The sequence below is a fragment of the Neoarius graeffei genome, chromosome 9 (assembly GCF_027579695.1).
Source record: "Neoarius graeffei isolate fNeoGra1 chromosome 9, fNeoGra1.pri, whole genome shotgun sequence".
Lineage (NCBI taxonomy): Eukaryota > Metazoa > Chordata > Actinopteri > Siluriformes > Ariidae > Neoarius > Neoarius graeffei.
In genome coordinates, this window is record NC_083577.1 from 32,013,466 (window position 1) to 32,038,104 (window position 24,639).

The 24,639-nt window shown below is 41.7% G+C and overlaps 1 protein-coding gene across 3 annotated transcripts in view; it reads right to left on the reverse strand.

The window, feature by feature from the left end:
- The window catches only part of uggt2 (UDP-glucose glycoprotein glucosyltransferase 2), a 163,853-nt gene extending 141,699 nt beyond the window's left edge, over positions 1 to 22,154 (reverse strand). For 2 of the 3 annotated variants that reach the window (XM_060929312.1, XM_060929314.1), the window contains exons 1-4: positions 22,119 to 22,154; positions 3,627 to 3,757; positions 3,431 to 3,513; positions 1,804 to 1,934 (exon numbers count right to left, since the gene is read on the reverse strand). In XM_060929312.1, coding sequence (XP_060785295.1) covers positions 1,804 to 1,934; positions 3,431 to 3,513; positions 3,627 to 3,757; positions 22,119 to 22,142 — 369 coding nt within the window. In that variant the 5' untranslated portion in view covers positions 22,143 to 22,154. Of the gene's footprint in view, positions 1 to 1,803; positions 1,935 to 3,430; positions 3,514 to 3,626; positions 3,758 to 16,863; positions 16,942 to 22,118 lie in introns of those variants that run through there. The other variant, XM_060929313.1, reaches the window with a different exon arrangement.
- Positions 22,155 to 24,639: the final 2,485 nt, after the last annotated feature.

A 24,639-nucleotide genomic window follows, 5' to 3' on the forward strand; every position in this document is an offset into this window, starting at 1 on the left:
CCCCATGGCTTGGAGTTTGCTCTGACATGCACTGTCAACTGTAGGACCTTATATAGACAGGTGTTGGCAATCCCCAGTCATGCCCAATCAATTGAATTTACCACAGGTGGACTCCAATTAAGTTGTAGAAACATCTCAAGCAGTATCGGTGGAAACAAAATGCACCTCAGCTCACTTTTGGGTGTCATATCAAAGGGTGTGCATATGATATTTTACATTTTGATTTTTAATAAAGTAGCACAAATGTCTAAAAACTTGCTTTCACTTTGTCATTATGGGCTATTTTGTGTAGAATTTTGTGACAAAAAATGAACTCAATCTATTCTACAATAAAGTCTGTAACGTAATAAAATGTGGAGAAGGTGAAAGGGGTGTGCAGACTTTCCGGCTTGACTGTACCACTGGGCTAGTTATGAATGGCAATTAGGCTTGTTTTATCCAGTAAGCCTTGTAACACTGGTCGAAAGAGACTGCTCAAATGAAATGCACTCACTTTAGAATCAGCAACATGTAGTGCCAAATGCAAATTAAACCTATCACAGGAAGTTAATAAGATAATATTTCTAAAGTTCTATACTGCCTTCCATTTAAAAACAATACATTGGACAAAAAAAATGGATGGCACACACTACACAGGTTTAAATAGTATCTTTTGTGTGCAATCCAGAGAGAGTTGTGTTCCATAATAAGTATGAGATCGCCTTCCCCTCATCCTATGGAAATTATTCTAGCTACAACTTCTTAGGCAAGTTAATTAGCTATTGCGACAAGTAAAACATGGGACAGGATTTTTTTTTTTTACTTCCGTAACATCTCTATTATTCATTATTAGCAACATGAGTACATAGTACTGTATTTTGTGTTAAATTACATAGATTTGCTTCACATAGTTAGGCTCTGTGTTTGTGTTTGTGTGTGTGCATACATGTCAACCTATACGGAATGTCCGTATTTTATACGGATTTGATTCAATAAACGTAGTATACGGGTGTATAAATAAAGTTATACGGATTCTTTAAAAAAACTTCAATATTTATTTAGAGCTATAATCAATTCCCATGATGATAAAAGAGCACATAACATTTACAAACATACTGTACAGCACAGACAGCCAGTAAAGAGTCTTATGAAATCGTGCGTTATCTTGTGGTAGCGAGACTTCGTTCCACTTTTGATCATGTGCACACCGCATCTGCGTAGAATCATACGTCATCCTCACCGCCATATTGGATGTGGCAAAGTGGAGATTCTTCAACCGTCTCTGGTATAGCGTCTAGACAGTAGCCGAGAATAAAGATGCCTCGTTCATGTGCTGCGTTTAACTGTACCAACAGGTTTACCGTCCAAACGAGATCACATGGGATTACCTTTCACAGGTGAGACTGGAAAAATACTTTTCATTGTATTTGGTCATTATAACGTAATTTTACGAACAGATTTTCCTGACTTTGTGGATAATATGAAGTCTCGCGCATAATAGCCGCTCGGTGAAACCTGTCTCCAAACAACGAAGTATTTCCTTCGTAACTACGCTGATAACACTTTGTGTTTTTGTCAAACATTGGAGCTTTGTATTCATCCTGAAGGTTTATTGTTATTAATATTGAATAAAAAGTAACTGGGATATATCATTGTTAATTATCATTCAAATTTTAGGTAAATTATTTTAATTTGCATCTTATACGGATTTTATAAGGGAAATACGGATTTTGGAGGTTGGTTATACAGGTTTGATTGACCAAAGGTTGACGTGTGTGTGTGTGTGTGTGTGTGTGTGTGTGTGTGTGTGTGTGTCTGTCTCACCTGTTGGAATGCCTGTACTACAGGTGAGTAGGCTCTTAGCGACAGTGCAAACTTCAGCAGGCTGACCTGAAGATCAGTCAGGAACTGACCAGCTTTTTTAATGATCAGATTATAGTATGATCTGGCAGATTCTGGATGAGAGAAGAGAACATTTCACATTTATGCTGATACTTAAAACAAAACAAAAAAAACCCTAACATCCACTCACTGAGCACTTTATTAGGAACACTATACGAATACTTTTCAATTCTTCATGGCGTGGATTCCACAAGACGTTAGAAACATGTCTATGATATGCTGGTCCATGACTGCATGACGCAATTCCTGCAGATCTTTCAGCTGCACTTTCATGCTGAGAATCCCCCGTTCTACCACATCCCAAAAGTGTTCGACTGGGAAGGCCACTGAGGAACACTGAACTCATTGTCATGTTCATAAACCCAGTTAGAGACAACTTTTGCACCATGGCATTGTGCATTATCATGAAGTAGCCATAGAAAGATGGTAAACTGTGGTCATGAAGGAATGCACACGGTCAGCAACAATACTCAAATAAAGTTGTGGCATCCAAGAGATTATTGTTTGGTGTTAACGGGTGCAAAGTGCGCCAAGAAAACATTCCCAGCACCATTACACCACTGCTGTGTGTGAAACTCGCAGGAGATCAACAGTTATAGAAATATTCAAACCATCCCATCTGGCACTAACAATCATGCCATGTGCCAAAACCGCCGAGATCACATTTTCCCCCATTCTGATGGTTAATGTGAACATTACCCGAAGCTGCTGATCCGTATCTGCATGATTTTATGTGCTGCACTGCTGCCACGTGATTGGCTGATTAGATAATTGCATGAATGCGTAGATGTACAGGTGTTCCTAATAAAATGCTCAATCAGCGTAACCGTTCTAGTCTTAAAGTGCCATTCCACCATTGGATGTATTCTTTGGCATAAAATACAATATATTTTATGACAACATGACTAGACAGAGAAATCTTTTAGCTTCAAAATGATATATCAAACATAATTTTTTGACAACGACAAGTATATTAATTTTGCGACCAAAGTCACCTACCCTTTTAATTTCCACGCGGTAGTGAAACTTGATGTCATCGGCAGGTTCCCCTTCTTGTGTACCACGTCACGTGTGACGTAGCACAGATTATCAGCAATGGCGGATAGAACGCGATTGTCAGCTTCGGAAAAGAAGCGAAGGAAAATAGCAAGTGATGCCCAAAGGAGACGGTCGATGGTGAATATCGGCAGAGCAATCGACAAGTGGAAATCGCGTTCTATCCGCCATTGCTGATAATCTGTGCCACGTCACACATGACGTGGTACACAAGAAGGGGAACCTGCCGATGACATCACGTTTCACTACCGCGCGGAAATTAAAAGGGTAGGTGACTTTGGTCGCAAAATTAATATACTTGTCGTTGTCAAAAAATTATGTTTGGTATATCGTTTTGAAGCTAAAAGATTTCTCTGTCTAGTCATGTTGTCATAAAATATATTGTATTTTATGCCAAAGAATACATCCAATGGTGGAATGGCACTTTAACAAACATTCCAGAAAACAGGAATGTAAATGTATGGTCATACATGGATGTGATTTTAGTCCTCACCTCCATTTTTGTACACAGTCAACTCCTTCACAGTATCAACAAATTTCCAAAACTTGTCATCTCCTTCTTCGCCAATAAACTCACTAAGGATTTGAGAAAATATATAAACCATATAAAAACAAGCAAAACTGCAGCAAAATGACTATCATGATCAACAGTGATGTGTAAGAGTGGCGAAATCACCAAACAGTTGCACCTTGTCTCCAGTAAAAGTGGAGTCAGGGGCCACTTGGCCTTCAGACTGGCCGTGACTCCCTTTGGTGCCGAGTGTGCACATTGCAATTGCATCAGGACAAGCAGCAAGCCAAGGATCCTCATTGTCTGATGCTATGAAGTCCAAAGAAATACAATTTAGATGTAAGGCAATTTCAACATCAAGTATTAGAGAGCCTAAGTGCTGTCCTGTTTATACGGAGTACAGAACAAGCCACTGAATTCAGAACTGTAGGAAGATAAGATGTGTTTTGATTCATGAAAGTGCAATGTGAAACTTCGAAAACACCATCTAGATCTTTGGAAAATTAACTACCGGCGAGGTGGAGTTTGCATGTTCTCCCCGTGTCCGCGTGGGTTTCCTCCGGGTGCTCCGGTTTCCCCCACAGTCCAAAGACATGCAGGTTAGGTTAACTGGTGACTCTAAATTGACCGTAGGTGTGAATGAGAGAGTGAATGGTTGTCTGTGTTAGAGCCCTGCACTCCCGCGGGAGTCCTGCAGGACTCGCGGGACCCGCCGCAAAGTAGTGCGGCGCGGGACAAATTTTGAAAGCTCATTGCAGGCGCGGGCGGGACCGGAAGTGCACATATGCAGGCGCGGGCAGGAGCGGGAGTGCACATATGCGGCGCGGGCGGGAGCGGTGATAAGCTGCAGTCCCGCTAACTAAAAACGTGTTTGAAATAAAATTTATAAATTATTAATTTATGTCTATCATATACAATTTGTGCTGGATATTTTATTTGGCATTAATGAAAACATTTTAAGATGCCTAAATTTGCAGAGAGAGTCAGATTGCCAGATTGAGTGAGGAATAGCATCTTAAATTTGCCATTGATCACCCTAATGGGAAATCCTTTGATCACTCTAATGACTCGCCGTTCACACCCAGCTAGCAAGAGAACCATGAGTGAAGTGATTTACTGCTTGAGTTAGTCTACAACTCTAATCAGAGAGACAGGTTACACAGTGACGGTAGGCTTGACTCAATGCTATCCCAGAAATCCTTCCTGTAATATGCAAATTTGGCTGTCCAATCAGAGGCAGCCAAATTTGCATATTACAGGAAGGATTTCTGGGATAGCATTGATTCAAGCCTACCGTCACTGTGTAACCTGTCTCTCTGATTAGAATTGTTCACTCATGGTTCTCTTACTAGTTCTGCTTTGCAATAAAAAAAAATTTAAAAAACATTGGTACAAAGCAAGCCCATTCACTTTTTTATGCTGATCAGAGAATTACAGTGGTTTCTCATGTGACAAAAATGTGCGATTCGCTATTAAATATTTTAATCGCTTAACAGCACTAATTATTATTATTATTATTATTATTAGAGACACTACATGCTGAATTCAGAAACAAGGTAAATAATAACAAACGTGAATGTGAGCTGTATATATTTATGCTCAAATCCACTCAAAGTAGGGGGCGGGGCACCATCACGCTGTGTCAAGACAAGAACTTTCCTGAGAAATAACGCGAATGTCTGCATCATGCGGGATTTGCGGGCGGGAGTGGGACAAAATATGGCAGGCGTGGGCGGGACTGAAAATCATAATTCTTTGTGGGCGCGGGCGGGACTGCACAATGCAGGCGCGGGCGGGAGCGGGACTGAAAAATCCGACCCGCGCAGACCTCTAGTCTGTGTCTATGTGTCAGCCCTGTGGTGACCTGGCGACTTGTCCAGGGTGTACCCCGCCTTTCGCCCGTAGTCAGCTGGGATAGGCTCCAGCTTGCCTGCAACCCTGTAGAAAGATAAAGCGGCTACAGATAATGAGATGAGATGAGATGAGAACTACCGGTGAGATGAATTATGCCGGGATCAGACTACATGGTATTTTGACTTTCATGATGGTCACCATATCAGATTAGGCGATCTAATTCTTGCCATGTCTTAAGCTGCTTTTACACGGACGCTTGCACTGGAACAAGTTGTTCCCAAGCCATCCTTAAAAAAAAAAAAAATCCATTTCCTGTTCACCGGGTGAGCAAAAAAATTTTCAGTCGGGAGGGAGGGATTTTTTTTTTTACTATATGGATAGATAAGAAATCGCAATGCTGTGTTTGCTTTTTCTTTCAGTACTTTTTTTTTTACAAAAGCAGACACATTTAATAAAATATGACGGTTTAATCAACTGAAACTTGTACAAAAACTTTGTTAGCATTTTAAATGCTGACTGCAACATTTGCAAAACTTTTACAAAGGTACTTAAAATGTCCGACACACTGACTTTTTGTAGTTCTAAATCGAGCGTTAGGCCTAGTTCGGATGAAATTACACTATTAAAATGATCACTGAATGATTTGTTTTTCTGAATCTTTACTATTTTGTTGTTCGCTAGAATACCATTTTGCAATTTCACACTTAAGCAAATGTTTGAAAACTCCGGATCTCCTTCCTTCATAGTGGCTGCCATTTTTTTGTGGCGCATGCGCAGAGCTGATTCAATTCAGAGTGCGCGCGCACTCGGCGGAGGCAGTAGTGTGTCGGAGGGAACAGAAGCAGAGATGACGCTTATTTTGTCTCCGGTAAACCAGTCTTCTCTCGTTCAATTACGTGCTGGCATCAAAAGACACCGTTGGTTGTAAATGAAACCAAACTGAGTGGTTGGAGTGTATTTTCATACACAAATGGAGAAATGTTCGCTGAGTGTGTAATTGTGTAGCCGCCATTGCAGACCGTTGTCGTTGTTAATTCATAGCATGCTCGGTTGCGTGAATGTGTCATGCACCGAAAATAAGAGATTTACAAGCCAGGAACGCCTCAGGATGCAATACGCAAGAAAAGAAAGAAGACTTACTGCCATTTTACTCTGTATTTGAGTAAAGTGAATAAATAAATGGTCTGTGGAAAATACATTTAATCCTGGGAACTGCGTGCACAGGAGTTTATTTTGTGTTTACTCCCCCCCGGCTGGCTACTTATTTGTCATGGCTGGCTAGTATGAGCCTTAGTGGAAAGCCCTGGGAATGCGTAAATGTCAAGTTCGATTTTAGATTTACGAACCCGGAAAAAATGTCAAAAACCCGGCGTTAAAAAAAAAAAAATTTCAACTGCACAAACGGCACTCACCCGGCCGGTGGACCGGAAACAGAACATTTTTTAATAATGGCCCCAGGACAAGTTGACCTAGCGCAGCTGCCCGTCTAAACACGATTTGTTCTGGAACAATCAGACACCAGTAGGCGCAACTTGCTCCACTTTATGAGGTGGTGCAACTTGTTCCAGAACATCTTGTTCCGGGCGCAACTTGTTCCCGCTTACCATCTAAATCCGGGTCATTTCTCATCTGGACAAGATCGCGTCATGGCAAATTCAATGGTCAGTTCTTCTCGAGTGCTTTTCCTTGTCAAACTTCTCCACCTTTAAATGATGGAGTCAAGCGATTCCCAAGCCAATCACAGTGATAACTGGACTAAGGAAGTTGTTCTGATCCTCATCCAGTTGTGAGGAGATGCATCTAAAAGAGCTGACTCAAAGAGCCAATTTGGTCCCTGAACACCACATCACTCGGAGTAAATCAGTTTTCCCAGAAGTGAAAGCTGGATTTACTGCTTAATCGCTGAGCGTTTAAACAGAAACGAGCAGCGAGAGGACAAAGCAAGTTAAAAACAAACTTCTGATCACTGATTTGCGCATGCACACATTTGTGTTTAGCTGTCTAACCTCCGGTTTGTCACCAATTAAGACTGAGCATGTAAACATGAAGGAAAGTGGGTGCAACTTGTTCCGGGCACAACCTGTTCCTGCTGCCCCTGTAAAAAGCACATTAGTCAGGAGACTGGCAACACTACAAGTTTGACCTGACTAATCATCGTTCACATCTTTGCATGTTGTTGAGGAGGAGGAGTCATGAAATTGTCAATCATGGCTACAGAAGGAATGTTAAAGGGATAGTTCGGGATTTTTGACATGAATCTGTATGGCATCCCCATCAATAGTGTCGTGCAAACACACTGACTTACCCCTGACAGCATCCTGTGAGTCCAGTTCTTGTCCAGTTTTGGTCCAGACGAAAGTAGTCCGGCAAGTTTGTTGGGGTCACGAAAGTAAAACGTTTTTCGTCTCAAAACAGTATGTGTTCAAAAGAGTGATATATTTGCATCACAAAACCGTTGCCAAATAAAAAGTCAGACCTCGAAATCGCTTGGCACTATTTTCTCTCCCTCGGTATCACTGCGCGCTGTCATGTTGACATCTGCGCAGGAATCAACACCTTTCCCATTGTTTGGCAGTGATTAGGAGTTCAGATCAGCGGCGCTAACAAGCTAATTTGAGAGCAAGAACAGCGACACATTTATCACCTTCTATAACCTATACAATAATATATTTGTGAAAATGGTGCGCACTTGCGACTATCCAGGCTGTAGCAACAAAGATGTGGCTGAGGGCCTGTTTACACGAGGACGCTGTCGGGTAAAAACGACTAAATATTTTATCAGAAGTGCCTTTCGTTTACACGAGGACGGCGTTTCCGAGGCTGAAAAACGGATAAAATTGAAAACGCCTTCCAGAGTGGATAAGTTAAAAACGGCCCCCGTTGCATATCCGTCTAAACTACCCAATACGCAAAACTCTGCTCGGATCTGCTCACGTCGGGTACGCGTTTACGTCATACATATGTCATATGCCAGCCCAGGAAGTAAGAAAGTAAGTAAAAAAGTAAGAGCATGTCTGATTACATCGATCTAACGGACCTTCAAGCTGCTCTGTGTTTTAATGCAGTAGATGTGTTTTCCTGCTCACCCGCCCAGCTGGAGCTCCTCAGTTTGGTGTCGCCAAGTTACACACACACACACACGCACGCGCGCGCGCGCCGCCTATTCAAGCCGCTCGTGAAACCATAAACCCGAGACTGAAAACAAAACTAGCAGCCGAACGGGTTTATTTTGCTGAGATGGACACTGCCTTTTCTCTTCTTCACCGAAACAAGAGTGAGTGTTACTTAATAAAGGCAGATTAAAAGAGTTTCGGTTTGCTCCTGCTCCTCCCTCGAGCACTACAGTACCTCAGCCGGACCGGTGTTCTGTAAAGTTATCCTAGCAAGTTCTCATACAGACCGTTTTATTATTCAAAACAAGTCATTACAAATTATTTGACTCGGCCAAAGACTCGACCAATACGCACAAAACATAAAAATCAGCAAATGCGTGAAATTCTCACCGATTTTCTATCAGCCCAGCTGATCGGTGGGACAAAACTACTGTTGAATTTTCCTACCCTCCTGGATTTCGCGCATGCGTAGTAGGCTTGGTAGGATAACTTGACAGAACAGCGGCGCAGATGTGCAGATCAGACAAGACAGAAGACGTTGCGCATGCGTGCAGACATAGCGGAGACATTTATGCGTCACCGTATAGACGCAGATTTCCTCCTTGAAAACGGTCGTGTAGACGCGGAAAAAAGTGAGAACGAAAACGGACTTTTGCGTTTTTGTTTTATACCGTCCCCGTGTAAAGTGGGCCTGAATCTCCGCACACATTTCACCGTCGTAGTCAGACATGTTGTCGCTAACTTTGCTAGCAGTAAACAATGTAGTGATGTGTCGGTCGCGAACGATCCGGTTCAAAGAGCCGGCTCTTTGAAGTGAACGACGGGAGCTGGCTCTTCGGTGGGAGCCGAGTTGGGGAGCCGAATTAGTTTTTTGTCCTTAGGTGCCTCAGAGAGAGAGAGAGAGAGAGTTCAGCTCAGCTGAAGGATGATTGTCTATTTGACAACCATGATCATTGTTTTGTTGCCGTGAATTCCTAAAGCTCATGATCAAAATTGTCGCTCATAAATTGACAGGTTCAGTCGGCAACCGCCTTGGCATGGCCAGATTAATCTACGGTATACAGCGAGACAGCAGTCATTATAACAGGAACATATTTGCTGTTCCAGCGGCTTCTCATTACTGGTGGAGCAGAGTGCGGCACTTTTCCCTCTTTTTACATGCGCTCAAGGTGCCGCATATTTTGTTGCACATTGTTCTGTGTTTGTTAAAATAATTTCCAACTTTGCTTCATAGTTTCTTAGGCCTGATTTATACTTCATAATTTATTTTGTGGCATTTTGTTCAAGGTCGAGTGTGAAATAAAGCCATAAAGGATAAACAGTTGGTGTCTTCTGTGTATTTTATATTGGTAATATAACACAGTTTTGCATTATGTTTGTGAGAAAATAATTTATTAATTGGTAAGTTTGATTTCTATAGCTAGAACATTGTTACACTGCTATACTTTACAAAGCTTTACAATGGCTACAAAAACTAAAAAATAAAATGGAAAACATCCTATTGATAAAATATAAATAATAATGTAATTAATTAACTAGTTAATTGCAGCAATTAAATTAAAAATAAAATCTCAGGAGCCGTTTGGGAGCCGAAAGAGCCGGCTCCTTATAGTAAGAAGAGCCAAAAGAGCCGGCTCCCGAAAAAGAGCCGAAATTCCCATCACTTAAACAATGAATGAAACAGCCGTGGCTGTCACCTGGCGGCAGCGCGCAGTGATAAGAAGGGAGAGAAAATAGTGCCAAGCGATTTCGAGGTCTGACTTTTTATTTGGCAACGGTTTTGTGATGCAAATATATCACTCTTTTGAACACATACTGTTTTGAGACGAAAAACGTTTTACTTTCGTGACCCCAACAAACTTGCCGGACTACTTTCGTCTGGACCAAAACTGGACAAGAACTGGACTCACAGGATGCTGTCAGGGGTAAGTCAGTGTGTTTGCACGACACTATTGATGGGGATGCCATACAGATTCATGTCAAAAATCCCGAACTATCCTTTGAAGGAACACGTCACAGGATTTGTGAGAAAATACAAAAGAATCTGACATGCAAGACCTTTCATTGGGGTGCCATAGGCCATCCCAGGCCACAAGTCCAAATCGTTGTTCCCGACGCTCATATCTGGGCCTGATGTTGGAAGTTTGTCGGCCGTAACAAAATCGTGTCGACACCAGGCTGAATTCATGTAGTCTGACCGCAGCATTAGACTAGATTTATTCCACAGGATTGTGAGAAGGAAAATAGCACAAAGAGTGATTTGTTCAAGTCGACTAAAGTGTCAAGGGGGTTTGTAATTTTGTTACAAGGCTGGAAATCATAACCCATCGTTAATCAAAGCGGTTATATTTACAATTGAGTTATTATAGTTAGTTGGTGGCACGGTGGTGTAGTGGTTAGCGCTGTTGCCTCACAGCAAGAAGGTCCGGGTTCGAGCCCAGTGGCCGGCGAGGGCCTTTCTGTGTGGAGTTTGCATGTTCTCCCCGTGTCCGCATGGGTTTCCTCCGGGTGCTCCGGTTTCCCCCACAGTCCAAAGACATGCAGGTTAGGTTAACTGGTGACTCTAAATTGACCGTAGGTGTGAGTGTGAATGGTTGTCTGTGTCTATGTGTCAGCCCTGTGATGACCTGGCGACTTGTCCAGGGTGTACCCCACCTTTCGCCCGTAGTCAGCTGGGATAGGCTCCAGCTTGCCTGCGACCCTGTAGAACAGGATAAAGCGGCTACGGATAATGGATGGATCGTTAGTTATCAGTCTATTTGACTGGTGATTTGAATTGAATGGGTTTAATCTAGTTCAGAAACTAGTCACGCTACATATGGACAGTTTTACAGTCACAGGGACAAAAGTGTCTCACAGAGGCTAAAAATTAAAAATTTCATTTTTGTCTTTTTTCAGAAAAAAAAATCAACATATATGTTCCTTTTAACAGACAAAATAGAAGAAGACAGGAGGTTGAAATTAAATTAGATAAAAGTACATATATGTTATTTACCAGCTGGGAGGTCCGTATGGTGAAATACCGTGACTGAGGTCTTGAAAGTACTGAGCGAGGCCCTCTGGGCCGAGGTCAGTATTCTTTTTTTTTTTAAAAGATTTTTTTGGGCTTTTCACCTTTATTGGATAGGACAGTGTAGAGACAGGAAAATGAGCAGGAGAGAGAGAGACGGGGAGGGATCGGGAAATGACCTCGGGTCGGAAGCGAACCCGGGTCCCCAGATTTATGGTGTGGCGCCTTATCCACCTGAGCCACGACCCCCCCCCCCCCCCCCCGAGGTCAGTATTCAAGGCTGAGGTCACGGTATTTCACCATACGGACCGACCTTAAGCTGGTAAATAACATTTATTTTTTTTCTTTACCAAATTCTAACAGAAAACGAGAGCGCCCGAAAGGGAAAACCGAGCCGAGCCGCCATTTTGAATCCTCATTCACGGCTGTAATGCAAATTGCTTCCTCCTCGGTATACAAGTGCACTTCCATGGCAGGAAAAAAAAACTACATTTTGCCGCCTATGTAGTCCCCATTTATACAAAATTGAGTTATTCAGGATTCAGCCATGTTTTTGCCTGGTGTTAGCAACAGTTACAGGTTTTTAGCTTTCTCCTGAAATGTTTTCTTTTATTTCTTCTTCCTCAGGGTAGTAAAACTCGCTTTCGCTGTGAACACTGTCGTTATCACTATCCATGCTGTAAAATTAATGATATTCTCCTGAGAAATGCTGACAAAAATTTATAAGATTTTTGATAATCTTATAAATAAATCTAAAAAAAAAAAAAAGATAAATGTTGACAAAAAATGCTGCTATGTTTGTTGTTGTGAATGAGCGAGTCGCCAGAGGTCCATAACCGGGGTCCGTAACTGGGGTCCGTATTGTAGGATATGGACCCGCTCGCCAGCCAATCAGAGCGCAGGATTTGGACCGCGAAAAATAAATTGTGTTATTAGTAAAAGATCATCATGATGGAAAGGACAATTTTGATGGAAATTTGGACATGGTTTACTTCAGACTGTGTAGTTTATACATTTCACAGAGAAATGATACACTTTGATCTGATAAAATAAGTCAATATTAGTACTTTCTCAAAAATATCAATAAGTATTATACAACTAAAGTGGGGTTTAAATAGAAATATTTAAGTCCAACTAACCCCTGCAACTAGGTCCAGTATATACACACTGGAGTTTCTTATACCTTATTTTACAGGGACACACATACAGCCCTATCGACAGCAATAATGTCTCTGATAAGTTCATATAAATACATTTGTAAGAGCCAAATGCGGCTCAGTTCTGACCTTGTGGTCATTTCATTTGATTCTACTTTCATTATTACACTTAGATTTTACTGTTTAAATTCAGAACTGCATTTTTTAGCACTAACTAGGTTTTACTTTGGGACGTATACAGTACTTTCATTCATAATAGAAAGATATTTAAAGGGGAACTGAAGGCAAATTTTTTATTATCAAAGCTCTATTTATCTCCTTTTATTAAATATCGGAACGCATTTTCGATCGCTATTTTGTCGCTGCTATAGCAAGTTATGAGTGTGTGAAATATGCTCTGTAATATATCAGTCCGTATGTCGAAGCGATGGCCGTAAACGAGATTCGCTGAGACCCGTGCGAGACATCATAGGACGGAAGTAAAACGTACAGCGGAAATCAAAGTGACCGACATCTGCCAACGTTGTCAAAAGACGCGCGCACCCGCTTTCGAATGCTGATGTAATCAAGCCGGAAGTTTTCCCTGTGTCCGAAATCGCTCCCTGCTCGCTATATAGGGCACTATATAGTAGGGACGCCATTTTGTAGTGCGGATTATGTGGGAAATGTGCTCAGTATAATATGCATTTATCACAAAAATACATGCATGTATTTATTATTTTGAAAACCCACCAGCCGCCTGATCTGGCAGGTTTTAATTGTGCGACAGTAACGACGTCAATACCAGCGTGACGGACTCGTCCTTATCCTGTCGTCTTTCCAACTCTTCTCTACTCCACGTTGGTTCGAAGTCGTATGGAATAATCTCCATCACCGATGAAGCTGGCAAATCTCGAAATTAATCTAAATTGGAATGATATGGCGATCTGGCTGCTGTGTAAACAGTTTTCAAAATGGCGGCGCTGACACTTCACGTTTGAAGTCTCGCACAAATCTCGTGAAGATCGTGCGGATAAGCGACGCCTGCCGTGGACCAAACGAACTACTGTACATTCAACATCGCTAAAAACCGAAAAGGCCGATAAGTGTAATATAATACGCCAATACGAGTCACGATATAAGGTTAACAAAACCGAAAATGTAATTGAATAAGACATTAATTAAGAAATAAAGCAAGTTTAAAAATGACTTCGGTTCCCCTTTAAGTGCAAGTTACTTTTTTTTTTTGTAAACCAAGTTCCTCTGAGCGCGGCGGCACAGTGGTGTAGTGTTTAGCGCTGTCGTCTCACAGCAAGAAGGTCCGGGTTCGGGCCCCGTGGCCGGCGAGGGCCTTTCTGTGCGGAGTTTGCATGTTCTCCCCGTGTCCGCGTGGGTTTCCTCCGGGTGCTCTGGTTTCCCCCACAGTCCAAAGACATGCAGGTTAGGTTAACTGGTGACTCTAAATTGACCGTAGGTGTGAATGTGAGTGTGAATGGTTGTCTGTGTCTATGTGTCAGCCCTGTGATGACCTGGCGACTTGTCCAGGGTGTACCCCGCCTTTCGCCCGTAGTCAGCTGGGATAGGCTCCAGCTTGCCTGCGACCCTGTAGAACAGGATAAAGCGGCTAGAGATAATGAGATGAGATGAGAAGTTCCTCTGAGCGTATCCTTTGTCTGTCAAAAATGTCCTCTCTGGAAAACACTCGCCATATGATGAGGTTGTAAATGATTTTTAAGAAAATATTTGTCTTGTTTGAAGCAGAATACTCTGTTGTTGCACAGTAAAAAAAAAACAGGACTTGAAACAGATGTGAGACACGTTTGCAGCAGAGCTTCACATGTTGATGAAACGTGAGTCTGTCAGAAAGTGTCCTCTCCGGAAAACCACAAGGATCGTCACCACTTCAGTTGTTATTATAGTTACCACCATGAACAAACGTCGCTGCACAGGACTTAAAAATTTGTCCTTAAAATCACATACATTTCAACAGTTTTTCACTTTGTATACCTTACTCTTGTGCACCGTTCGAACTACGGGGGTACTCGGGGGATCCGAGATCCCCTGAAACAGACATGAGATCCCTTGAAAACATGATTTGGAAAATGTTGGGGGGTCTCTAAAATATTGGCAAAATGATGTTTATTGACATAGCAATCGTGTGTAACGGGAAGCATTTGCATATCCGAAGTGTTGTGGAAGATTGGTTGTTGACATGATTTCCAGTGATGCTTTGGTGCTGCTGTGGATCAGATGTGTTGAGTAGCCTGACTGTTTGTTTTTTTTCTTGCGTGTGGTATCATTGTTGACGCGAGGTTGTTTTTTGAACATGCCAATGCGGACATGATTTCCCCTGATGAGTTATGACTTCAGACGCGATGCGTGTGTGGAGGTGTGGAGTCCGCATGATATGTGCGTAAGATAGGCTTCTCATGTGTTTGGAGATCCGCGCTCTGAGACAAGCTCAAGCACCCCCCCCCCCCCCCCCCCCCCAAGGGAAAAAAAGGGACCCCCCGAAAATATCGGCATAGTTCGAACACTGCTCTTGTAGACTATAAGAAAGGTGATCAAGTTTAAAAATACACTATATGCCTCTTCTCACTACAGTAAGACGCCCAGTAGCTCTGAAATTTTGCACGGTTCATTTCCATCTCAAAAGGTCATTTTTGGCAGCAGAGAAACACAAAAATCTGAGGTTTGATTTTTGGACTATTGTGGACCTGAAAAGTTTACCTTGATTGTGAAACAGCACTAAGCCCATGTTTACATTAGACCGTATCAGCGGATCATCAGATTAACGTTTTTAAAACGATTAGTGTGCACACAGCAACGCCAATACACGGATACGCTCGGCTCCGCAGGCATCCTGCGCTCCAAATCACTCCGCCCTGAACAGCGAGTGCCCTCTGGAGGGTGCGCACTCCGGCCCTGCGCAGCTCACAGAGCACGCGAGTGAAGTGAACAAGCAGTGATTCGGGACTGAGCCGCTGTGTGTGAGATCCCAGCGCATATCACTTACCACTTGCAAGTGGAAGGATGGCAAGCCTAAAGACAATCATAACTACACAATGGGCAGTATTTGCATCAGTATTTGCAGTATTCATACTTTTATACTCTTTAATGAAAGGTGATACAAGGCGGAAGTCCGCGCCGTTTTGCAGCAGTCGCGTCACATGACCAACGCCAGCGAATCAGGAAGGTGGATGTCACAGTGACGTTGTCCAATGAGACGCCAGCTAGAGCTCAGCACAGCGTATCCGCGTATTCTGAATGTTTACACAGCACCGGACCAGACACGATCTGGATTGAATACGTGGACGCTGGCGGATTCCCGTTTCCCGGCGTTTCCAGGCGGTTTAATGTAAACGGACAGTGCATCCGCGAAGAAAACGAGACAGATACGGTCTAATGTAAATGTAGCCTAACATGCTAAAATATAGAGAGACAAACAACCATTCACACTCACATTCACACCTACGGTCAATTTAGAGCCACCAATTCTGGGGTTTCAGTCACGTGACTGTTCTTAGCGATTTCACTTCCGGTAAAACAGCTGGTGGTCTGGCAAACCGAAATGGCTGCCGTAGTGCAAACACCTAGCGATAACTTATCAGAGTACGCTCGTAATCTAGAAGCCACTGCTCACTTTAGATATCAACAGAAGATTGCTGTGTGCAATGGAATCGACCCCTACAGTCTGGGAAAGGAGGATTTGTCATACGATCTCGAGAACTACCCTTCAGTCGAGTTCCCCAACATCTCGAACTATCTGGTGTTGCAGACGTCCTTCTACACCGCAAAACAGATGAAAGTGTGGAAGAGTACGGAGGCTTACAACTTTTTTTGTATGTGGCTGGGTAAAGGACCTCGCTATCAAGTCGCTGCCGAATGAATCCTGTATTGTTTTTGCCTGTGTAAGTATTTTTTTAAGCTTTTTGTTCGCGTCTTTACAACGAAGTGCTGCAAGTTGAAGTGTAAACAAACAACAGTTCGCTTGATTCTCCCTTGTGTTGGCTCTTATCTCTCAGCTAAATCATTCACAAAGATCATCAGAAACCCCTTTAAAGACCTGGATCTTAGTTAAACAAGACGGAGACGTGATCACTGAGCATTGTAACTGTACGGCTGGGGAAGAATTTTGTCGCGGCCTTCATGCATATGGACTTTGTGAGGAGGAAACAAAGAAACAGCCGGGGACTTTAGCGCTTCGTGACTAAAAAAAAGTACCGTGAAATAACGACACATACGGTAGCAAGAAAAGTCCTTGGAAAACACTAAGGCCGTAGCTGAGAGGGAGATACAAACCTTTCACCAAGTGATCACTGCAAACTCGAGCATGCTTCGACTCGGCTCCCTTCGATTTCAGTGACAGGTTCAAAAGCCACCTTTCTCCACGTCTTTTTGTGAAATCCTGTGTTCGTTCACCCTTTTTTATTAGTTCACGGCGAACCCTGAAGAAACTTTTATGAGTTTCATGCTTTGATCGATTTGAACAACCTAAAATGAAGCAAGCGTAAGGCATTTTTCATGCGAGCAATGCATCTTCTCCGTACAAACGCTTTGTCAACTGAGCTTTGGTAGACCACCAGCTAAAGTTTTGAATAACTAATGAGGCGGATGTGACATCACGTGAAACCCAAGAATTAGCCTAACCTGCATGTCTTAGGACTGTGGGGGAAACCGGAGCAAACCCACACAGACACGGGGAGAACATGCAAACTCCACACAGAAAGGCAGGGCTCGACATTAAGGACTGCCCGATTGCCCGGGGCAAGTGAAACATGCATTCGGGCAAGTGGGATATGTCCCCGACATGCCTGACCGGGCAAGTTGGAATGAGCATATATTACCAACTAGCACCACAAAAATTAAGCTTTTTGATCTTTTATTTCAGTTCCTAAAAGCGTCCCTCACTACATATCCGCCATTATGTCTTGGCTGTTTTCTTAGTATCGGTTTCATTTACTGCTTTGCAAGATATTTTATATCCCCCCGCTGTTGTAGTATGGTACACGTACTGTTTCGACTCCCTGTGCATGACGTCACGCATCACGTGATAATTACAGCTGGGGTCAGACAGACACCGTCTTTCATGTAAACAAGGCTTAATCTGTCTTCAATATGGTTTATTTTTGTTTTATCAAACAGAGAAATAGATAAAAGGCGTTACCGTCTCCCCGCTATCAAGAAAAATGTTAACAAATAGAACCAAATGCTTCAAGAACAATGAGGAAATGAGTGATTAAAGAATACGAGGAGAGGAGCCCAGCCTGAAAACTCCAGAGAAATTCACAATTGTATTTAAAATGTATTTTACAAAAACAGAAAGTCGGAAGTGAGGATGGAAGAGTTTGCTTAAGAATCTCGTTTTATTTTTTTCTGCTCGCATTCGAGTCAGCGCCTTCATGAAAGTGTTTCATTTTCTTACAGGTGAAGCCGCTTCCTTATTCGACACAGAAAACCCAGATTGGTTTCAGACAACTCGGGCATGAGCAATTCCAGCGTTATGGACGTGACACTTGAACTCAAAATGGCAACAAATGACCCAGTGCATGTTTTATTGTCTCCCAGTATTTAAACAGGTGTTGCATATTTTAAGGCTGTACCATACTGGAGAAGTGATAGAACAAGAACAATTCCCATAGTACATCTAGGGCATGCCAGAAAATGCCAATAAAATATGCGTTATGGATGTAACAGAAGAAGTATCACTTTTCTTGGGTGACTGTACATTTTTATCAAACTCTGTGAAATTGTAAACCTAATGTCGAAATGGAGATATCCGTTTGATAGACGGGTCCAAGGTGAATATTAAAAAATCTTTGTTTAAAATATTTTGTATTTCATGCAGAGTTTCGGAAGGAAAAGTCAGCGTTATGGATGTGACGAAATTCCGTTATGGATGTGACGCGTCTGAAATAGACCTGGCATATGTTTAGAAAATCAGCAATTTAACCACCATAACCCTTTGAAAAACTCTCTAAATATCAGCTAAAACTATCAAAGTTCTTAAATAATATTTAGGATGGCTATTGTTTTGCTGTTTTGTGGATTTTAGCATACATTTCTGTGGCTTGTGGCAATAATATAGAATTGTACATGATCAAAGTTGATTTTAGCTTGGGGTTTACATTATAAGAAAGAAAGACTGACAGTGACACATTAGGTTGGTTACAAATTGGTTCAACTTATTCACATCTGTAAAATACAGGCCTAGGTGATATCTCTGGGAGTGGTTTTGATGTATTACATGTTGCTTTATTTTTGCATGGTGAGGTTGACATTTACATGGAATTGCCCGCATAAAAAACTCAACAAGGAGCGACATGCGCGATAAATCCTGAAAGAACAGAACAGATTAAGAGCAGAGAGAGCTGGAGCTTTGTTTCTGTTATCAGAGGAACACAGTCCTGTGCAAAATATTTATATCAAGGGTTCTGTCTGTTTGTTTTTTTGTCATCATCCACCTCTAGGTTTATTTAAAAAAAAAAACCCGCACTGCATCATGACAGACCAGCTGATTCAGTTATAGGTTGCCAGGTCTGTATAAAAACACCCACAACCTACACACTAAACAATTATAAACTCAAACATTATCCTGTCTGTCATGATGCAGCGCGGGTTGTTTTTTTTTTTTTTAAACCTACAGTAGAGGTGGATGATATAACCAAAAAAACCCAAACAAAAAAGATATATAAATATTCTCTTACACAGTACTGTTCAAAAGTCTTGGCACCCTATTGTTTTCTTTGTACAAACTGTGTTATAGATTTCTATTTTATGATTTCTACATTATCAAGTAATGAACCTGCAGTCTGAGAGAGTTCTACACAAACACATTGAACTTTACAACAGGTGCATGCATGTGAAATGGAAATAAATCGACGAAGGCAGGAAGAACTATTTTGGATGAGATAAAATTGTTATTGTCTGTTACAAGTAAAAAGTAGCCAATAACCAAACTTAATAATAAACTTAATCAATAACCAAACTTCAGCTCAGTGTGTGATCTTCATTTTATGTTGCAATTCACAACTATTCTATCCATCCATCCATTATCTGTAGCCGCTTTATCCTGTTCTACAGGGTCGCAGGCAAGCTGGAGCCTATCCCAGCTGACTACGGGCGAGAGGTGGGGTACACCCTGGACAAGTCGCCAGGTCATCACAGGGCTGACACATAGACACAGACAACCATCCACACTCACATTCACACCTACGGTCAATTTAGAGTCACCAGTTAACCTAACCTGCATGTCTTTGGACTGTGGGGGAAACCGGAGCACCCGGAGGAAACCCACGCGGACACGGGGAGAACATGCAAACTCCACACAGAAAGGCCCTCACCGGCCACGGGGCTCGAACCCGGACCTTCTTGCTGTAAGGCGACAGCGCTAACTACTACACCACCGTGCCGCCCAGCATTATACATATAAAAAACTAAAATACAAAAAACAAAATACCAAAAGAAATAAAACATTACCAAGAAGAGCAAGTAATAGAATATACAGCTCTCAGTGTGGGAGGTAGTGCGGTTGGCAGGAACCACTCACAGTGCAAATAAGCATGTTATGAGCAGTGCAAATACTTTGTGGACAGTTACATATATGTACAGTGTGTTTAGTGGTACATGGTAGATAAAAATGTACCACTAAACATGTACCATGTTTAGCATAATATATTACATGATAGGCATAGTTAAAGTATATATCAGTACATACAGTATAGTATATGTAATAGCATACATACATGTCAACCTATACGGAATGTCCGTATTTTATACGGATTTGATTCAATAAACGTAGTATACGGGTGTATAAATAAAGTTATACGGATTCTTTAAAAAAACTTCAATATTTATTTAGAGCTATAATCAATTCCCATGATGATAAAAGAGTGCATAACATTTACAAACGTACTGTACAGCACAGACAGCCAGTAAAGAGTCTTATGAAATCACGCGTTATCTTGTGGTAGCGAGACTTCGTTCCACTTTTGATCATGCGCATACTGCATTGTGAGAATCCCGCCAACCATGAAGTCATAGACATATAAACATAGACGCCGCCTTCTGCATAGAATCATACGTCATCCTCGCCGCCATACTGGATATGGCAAAGTGGAGATTCTTCACCCGTCTCTGGTATAGCGTCTAGACAGTAGCCGAGAATAAAGATGCCTCATTCATGTGCTGCGTTTAACTGTACCAACAGGTTTACCGTCCAAACGAGATCACATGGGATTACCTTTCACAGGTGAGACTGGAAAAATACTTTTCATTGTATTTGGTCATTATAACGTAATTTTACGAACAGATTTTCCTGACTTCGTGGCTAATATGAAGTCTCGCGCATAATAGCCGCTCGGTGAAACCTGTCTCCAAACAACGAAGTATTTCCTTCGTAACTACGCTGATAACACTTTGTGTTTTTGTCAAACATTGGAGCTTTGTATTCATCCTGAAGGTTTATTGTTATTAATATTGAATAAAAAGTAACTGGGATATATCATTGTTAATTATCATTCAAATTTTAGGTAAATTATTTTAATTTGCATCTTATACGGATTGTATAAGGGAAATACGGATTTTGGAGGTTGGTTATACAGGTTTGATTGACCAAAGGTTGACATGTATGAGCATATGATATATAATATTAAGTTAGTGTATAAACTTATTTGGGGGGCGGCACGGTGGTGTAGTGGTTAGCGCTGTTGCCTCACAGCAAGAAGGTTCTGGGTTTGAGCCCCGTGGCCGGCGAGGGCCTTTCTGTGCGGAGTTTGCATGTTCTCCCCGTGTCCGCGTGGGTTTCCTCCGGGTGCTCCGGTTTCCCCCACAGTCCAAAGACATGCAGGTTAGGTTAACTGGTGACTCTAAATTGACCGTAGGTGTGAATGTGAGTGTGAATGGTTGTCTGTGTCTATGTGTCAGCCCTGTGATGACCTGGCGACTTGTCCAGGGTGTACCCCGCCTTTCACCCGTAGTCAGCTGGGATAGGCTCCAGCTTGCCTGCGACCCTGTAGAACAGGATAAAGCGGCTAGAGATAATGAGATGAGATAAACTTATTTGTACTTAAGAAGTTTGTGGTGTTTATTATACAGTTAAATATTTGTGTCTCTCACTGCAAGACCCTAATCTCCCCTGGACTAAACAACACTGTGCCACGTAGCTACAAATACAGCAGCTGACATTTACACACAGTGCAATTCACTGAGATCCAATGAGCTGCTGCTGTGATGCTCCTTCAGCAAATAAACAAAAGAGCTGTTAGTGAGGAAAGAAATGACATTTCCAGCTTTCATCTTCAATAAGTCGGGGATAAAATGAGGATAAATGGCGTGTCTGGGGAGAAAAAAAGGCTGTATTTGTTTTGATTGATAAATATTAGACACATAGTTGTGTAATATGAAGCAGGACACAAATGTCAGACTCTTTATTTATCTATGACCCGTCCTCCAATCTCAATTATAAGCTTATATCATGAAGAGGAACAGGAACAATGCTGGATAAAGCTAATCTGTGTAATATAGGGGTTTGAATATAAAGTGAGCCGCTATCTTACCCTGGTTTCACTGGACGCCGCCATTCAGGGGTCCTGCGACTTTAAGTGCTGGGCTTCCTACCTTGGAAAGAAATTTGGGCGAGAAAAAAAATACGCAAGTTGTTTTTTTTATATATATCTTTTTACTCAATTCAACTGTTGTTTTGAGTCAAATATTTTGCCTAAAAGTTTTCGTGGAAATTGACTGTAATAACGCGCGACATTCAGGCACCTTTAAGGACGACTAACTGTTAAATCCAACACTTGAAGATGCTACAGGCTGAATTACAAATGACACAACATGGAATATGTAGCGCACTATCTAGGCTGCATGAGCTATTATTTCCAACCTTAAATAGTGCACTTATATAGGGGAGTTAAAGCGATTTGGAATTCAGCCACACAACTTGAGCAGAGTGGCTTTATATACCTGCATTAGTCTTTATTTGACTTTTATGGAATCAACGTTGACTATTGCAATGTTTAATTTCTAATTTTAGTATAAACATTTTGCAACGTACTGACGCTTCAAAAATCATTTGGGAAGAAAAAAATCAAAAGTATTTGATTTAATGCAGATATATGTATATATAGTGGTGCTTGAAAGTTTGTGAACCCTTTAGAATTTTCTATGTTTCTGCATAAATATGACCCAAAACATCATCAGATTTTCACACAAGTCCGAAAAGTAGCTAAAGAGAACCCAGTTAAACAAATGAGACAAAAATATTATACTTGGTCATTTATTTATTGAGAAAAAATGATCTAATATTACATATCTGTGAGTGGCAAAAGTATGTGAACCTCTAGGATTAGCAGTTAATTTGAAGGTGAAATTAGAGTCAGGTGTTTTCAATCAATGGGATGACAATCAGGTGTGAGTGGGCACCCTGTTTTATTTAAAGATCTATCAAAGTCTGATCTTCACAACACAAGTTTGTGGAAGTGTATCATGGCATGAACGAAGGAGATTTCTGAGGACCTCAGAAAAAGCGTTGTTGATGCTCATCAGGCTGGAAAAGGTTACAAAACCATCTCTAAAGAGTTTGGACTCCACCAATCCACGGTCAGACAGATTGTGTACAAATGGAGGAAATTCAAGACCATTGTTACCCTCCCCAGGAGTGGTCGACCAACAAAGATCACTCCAAGAGCAAGGCGTGTAATAGTCGGCGAGATCACAAAGGACCCCAGAGTAACTTCTAAGCAACTGAAGGCCTCGCTCACATTGGCTAATGTTAATGTTCATGAGTCCACCATCAGGAGAACACTGAACAACAATGGTGTGCATGGCAGGGTTGCAAGGAGAAAGCCACTGCTCTCCAAAAAGAACATTGCTGCTTGTCTGCAGTTTGCTAAAGATCACGTGGACAAGCCAGAAGTCTATTGGAAAAAATGTTTTGTGGACGGATGAGACCAAAATAGAACTTTTTGGTTTAAATGAGAAGAGTTGTTTGGAGAAAGGAAAACACTGCATTCCAGCATAAGAACCTTATCCCATCTGTGAAACGTGGTGGTGGTGGTAGTATCATGGTTTGGGCCTGGTTTGCTGCGTCTGGGCCAGGACGGCTTGCCGTCATTGATGGAACAATGAATTCTGAATTACACCAGCAAATTCTAAAGGAAAATGTCAGGACATCTGTCCATGAACTGAATGTCAAGAGAAGGTGGGTTATGCAGCAAGACAACGACCCTAAGCACACAAGTCGTTCTACCAAAGAATGGTCAAAGAAGAATAAAGTTAATGTTTTGGAATGGCCAAGTCAAAGTCCTGACCTTAATCCAATGGAAATGTTGTGGAAGGACCTGAAGTGAGCAGTTCATGTGAGGAAACCCACCAACATCCCAGAGTTGAAGCTGTTCTGTATGGAGGAATGGGCTAAAATTCCTCCAAGCCAGTGTGCAGGACTGATCAACAGTTACTGGAAACATTTAGTTGCAGTTATTGCTGCACAAGGGGGTCACACCAGATACTGAAAGCAAAGGTTCACATACTTTTGCCACTCACAGATATGCAATATTGGATCATTTTCCTCAATAAATAAATGACCAACTATAATATTTTTGCCTCATTTGTTTAACTGGGTTCTCTTTATCTACTTTTAGGACTTGTGTGAAAATCTGATGATGTTTTAGGTCATATTTATGCAGAAATATAGAAGATTCTAAAGGGTTCACAAACTTTCAAGCACGACTTTTTTTTTTAAAATACTGAAGTCATCCAGACTATGCAGCAACACGTAAGGAGTCATTTAGTAAACTTTTAAAATGTTTAATCAAACCAAAATATGTTTTAGATTCTTCAAATTAGGCACCTTTTGCTTTGATTATAGCTTTGCACACTCTTGACATTCTCTCAATCAGCTTCATGAGGTAATCACTCGAAATGGTTTTCCAACAGTCTTGAAGGAGTTCCCAGAGGTGCTGAGCACTCGCTGGCTGCTTATTTGCCTTCACGCTGCGGTCTAACTCATCCCAAACTTTTTCGGACTGACTGACCTTCATTTCTTAAAGTAATGATGGACTGTCGTTTTTCTTTACT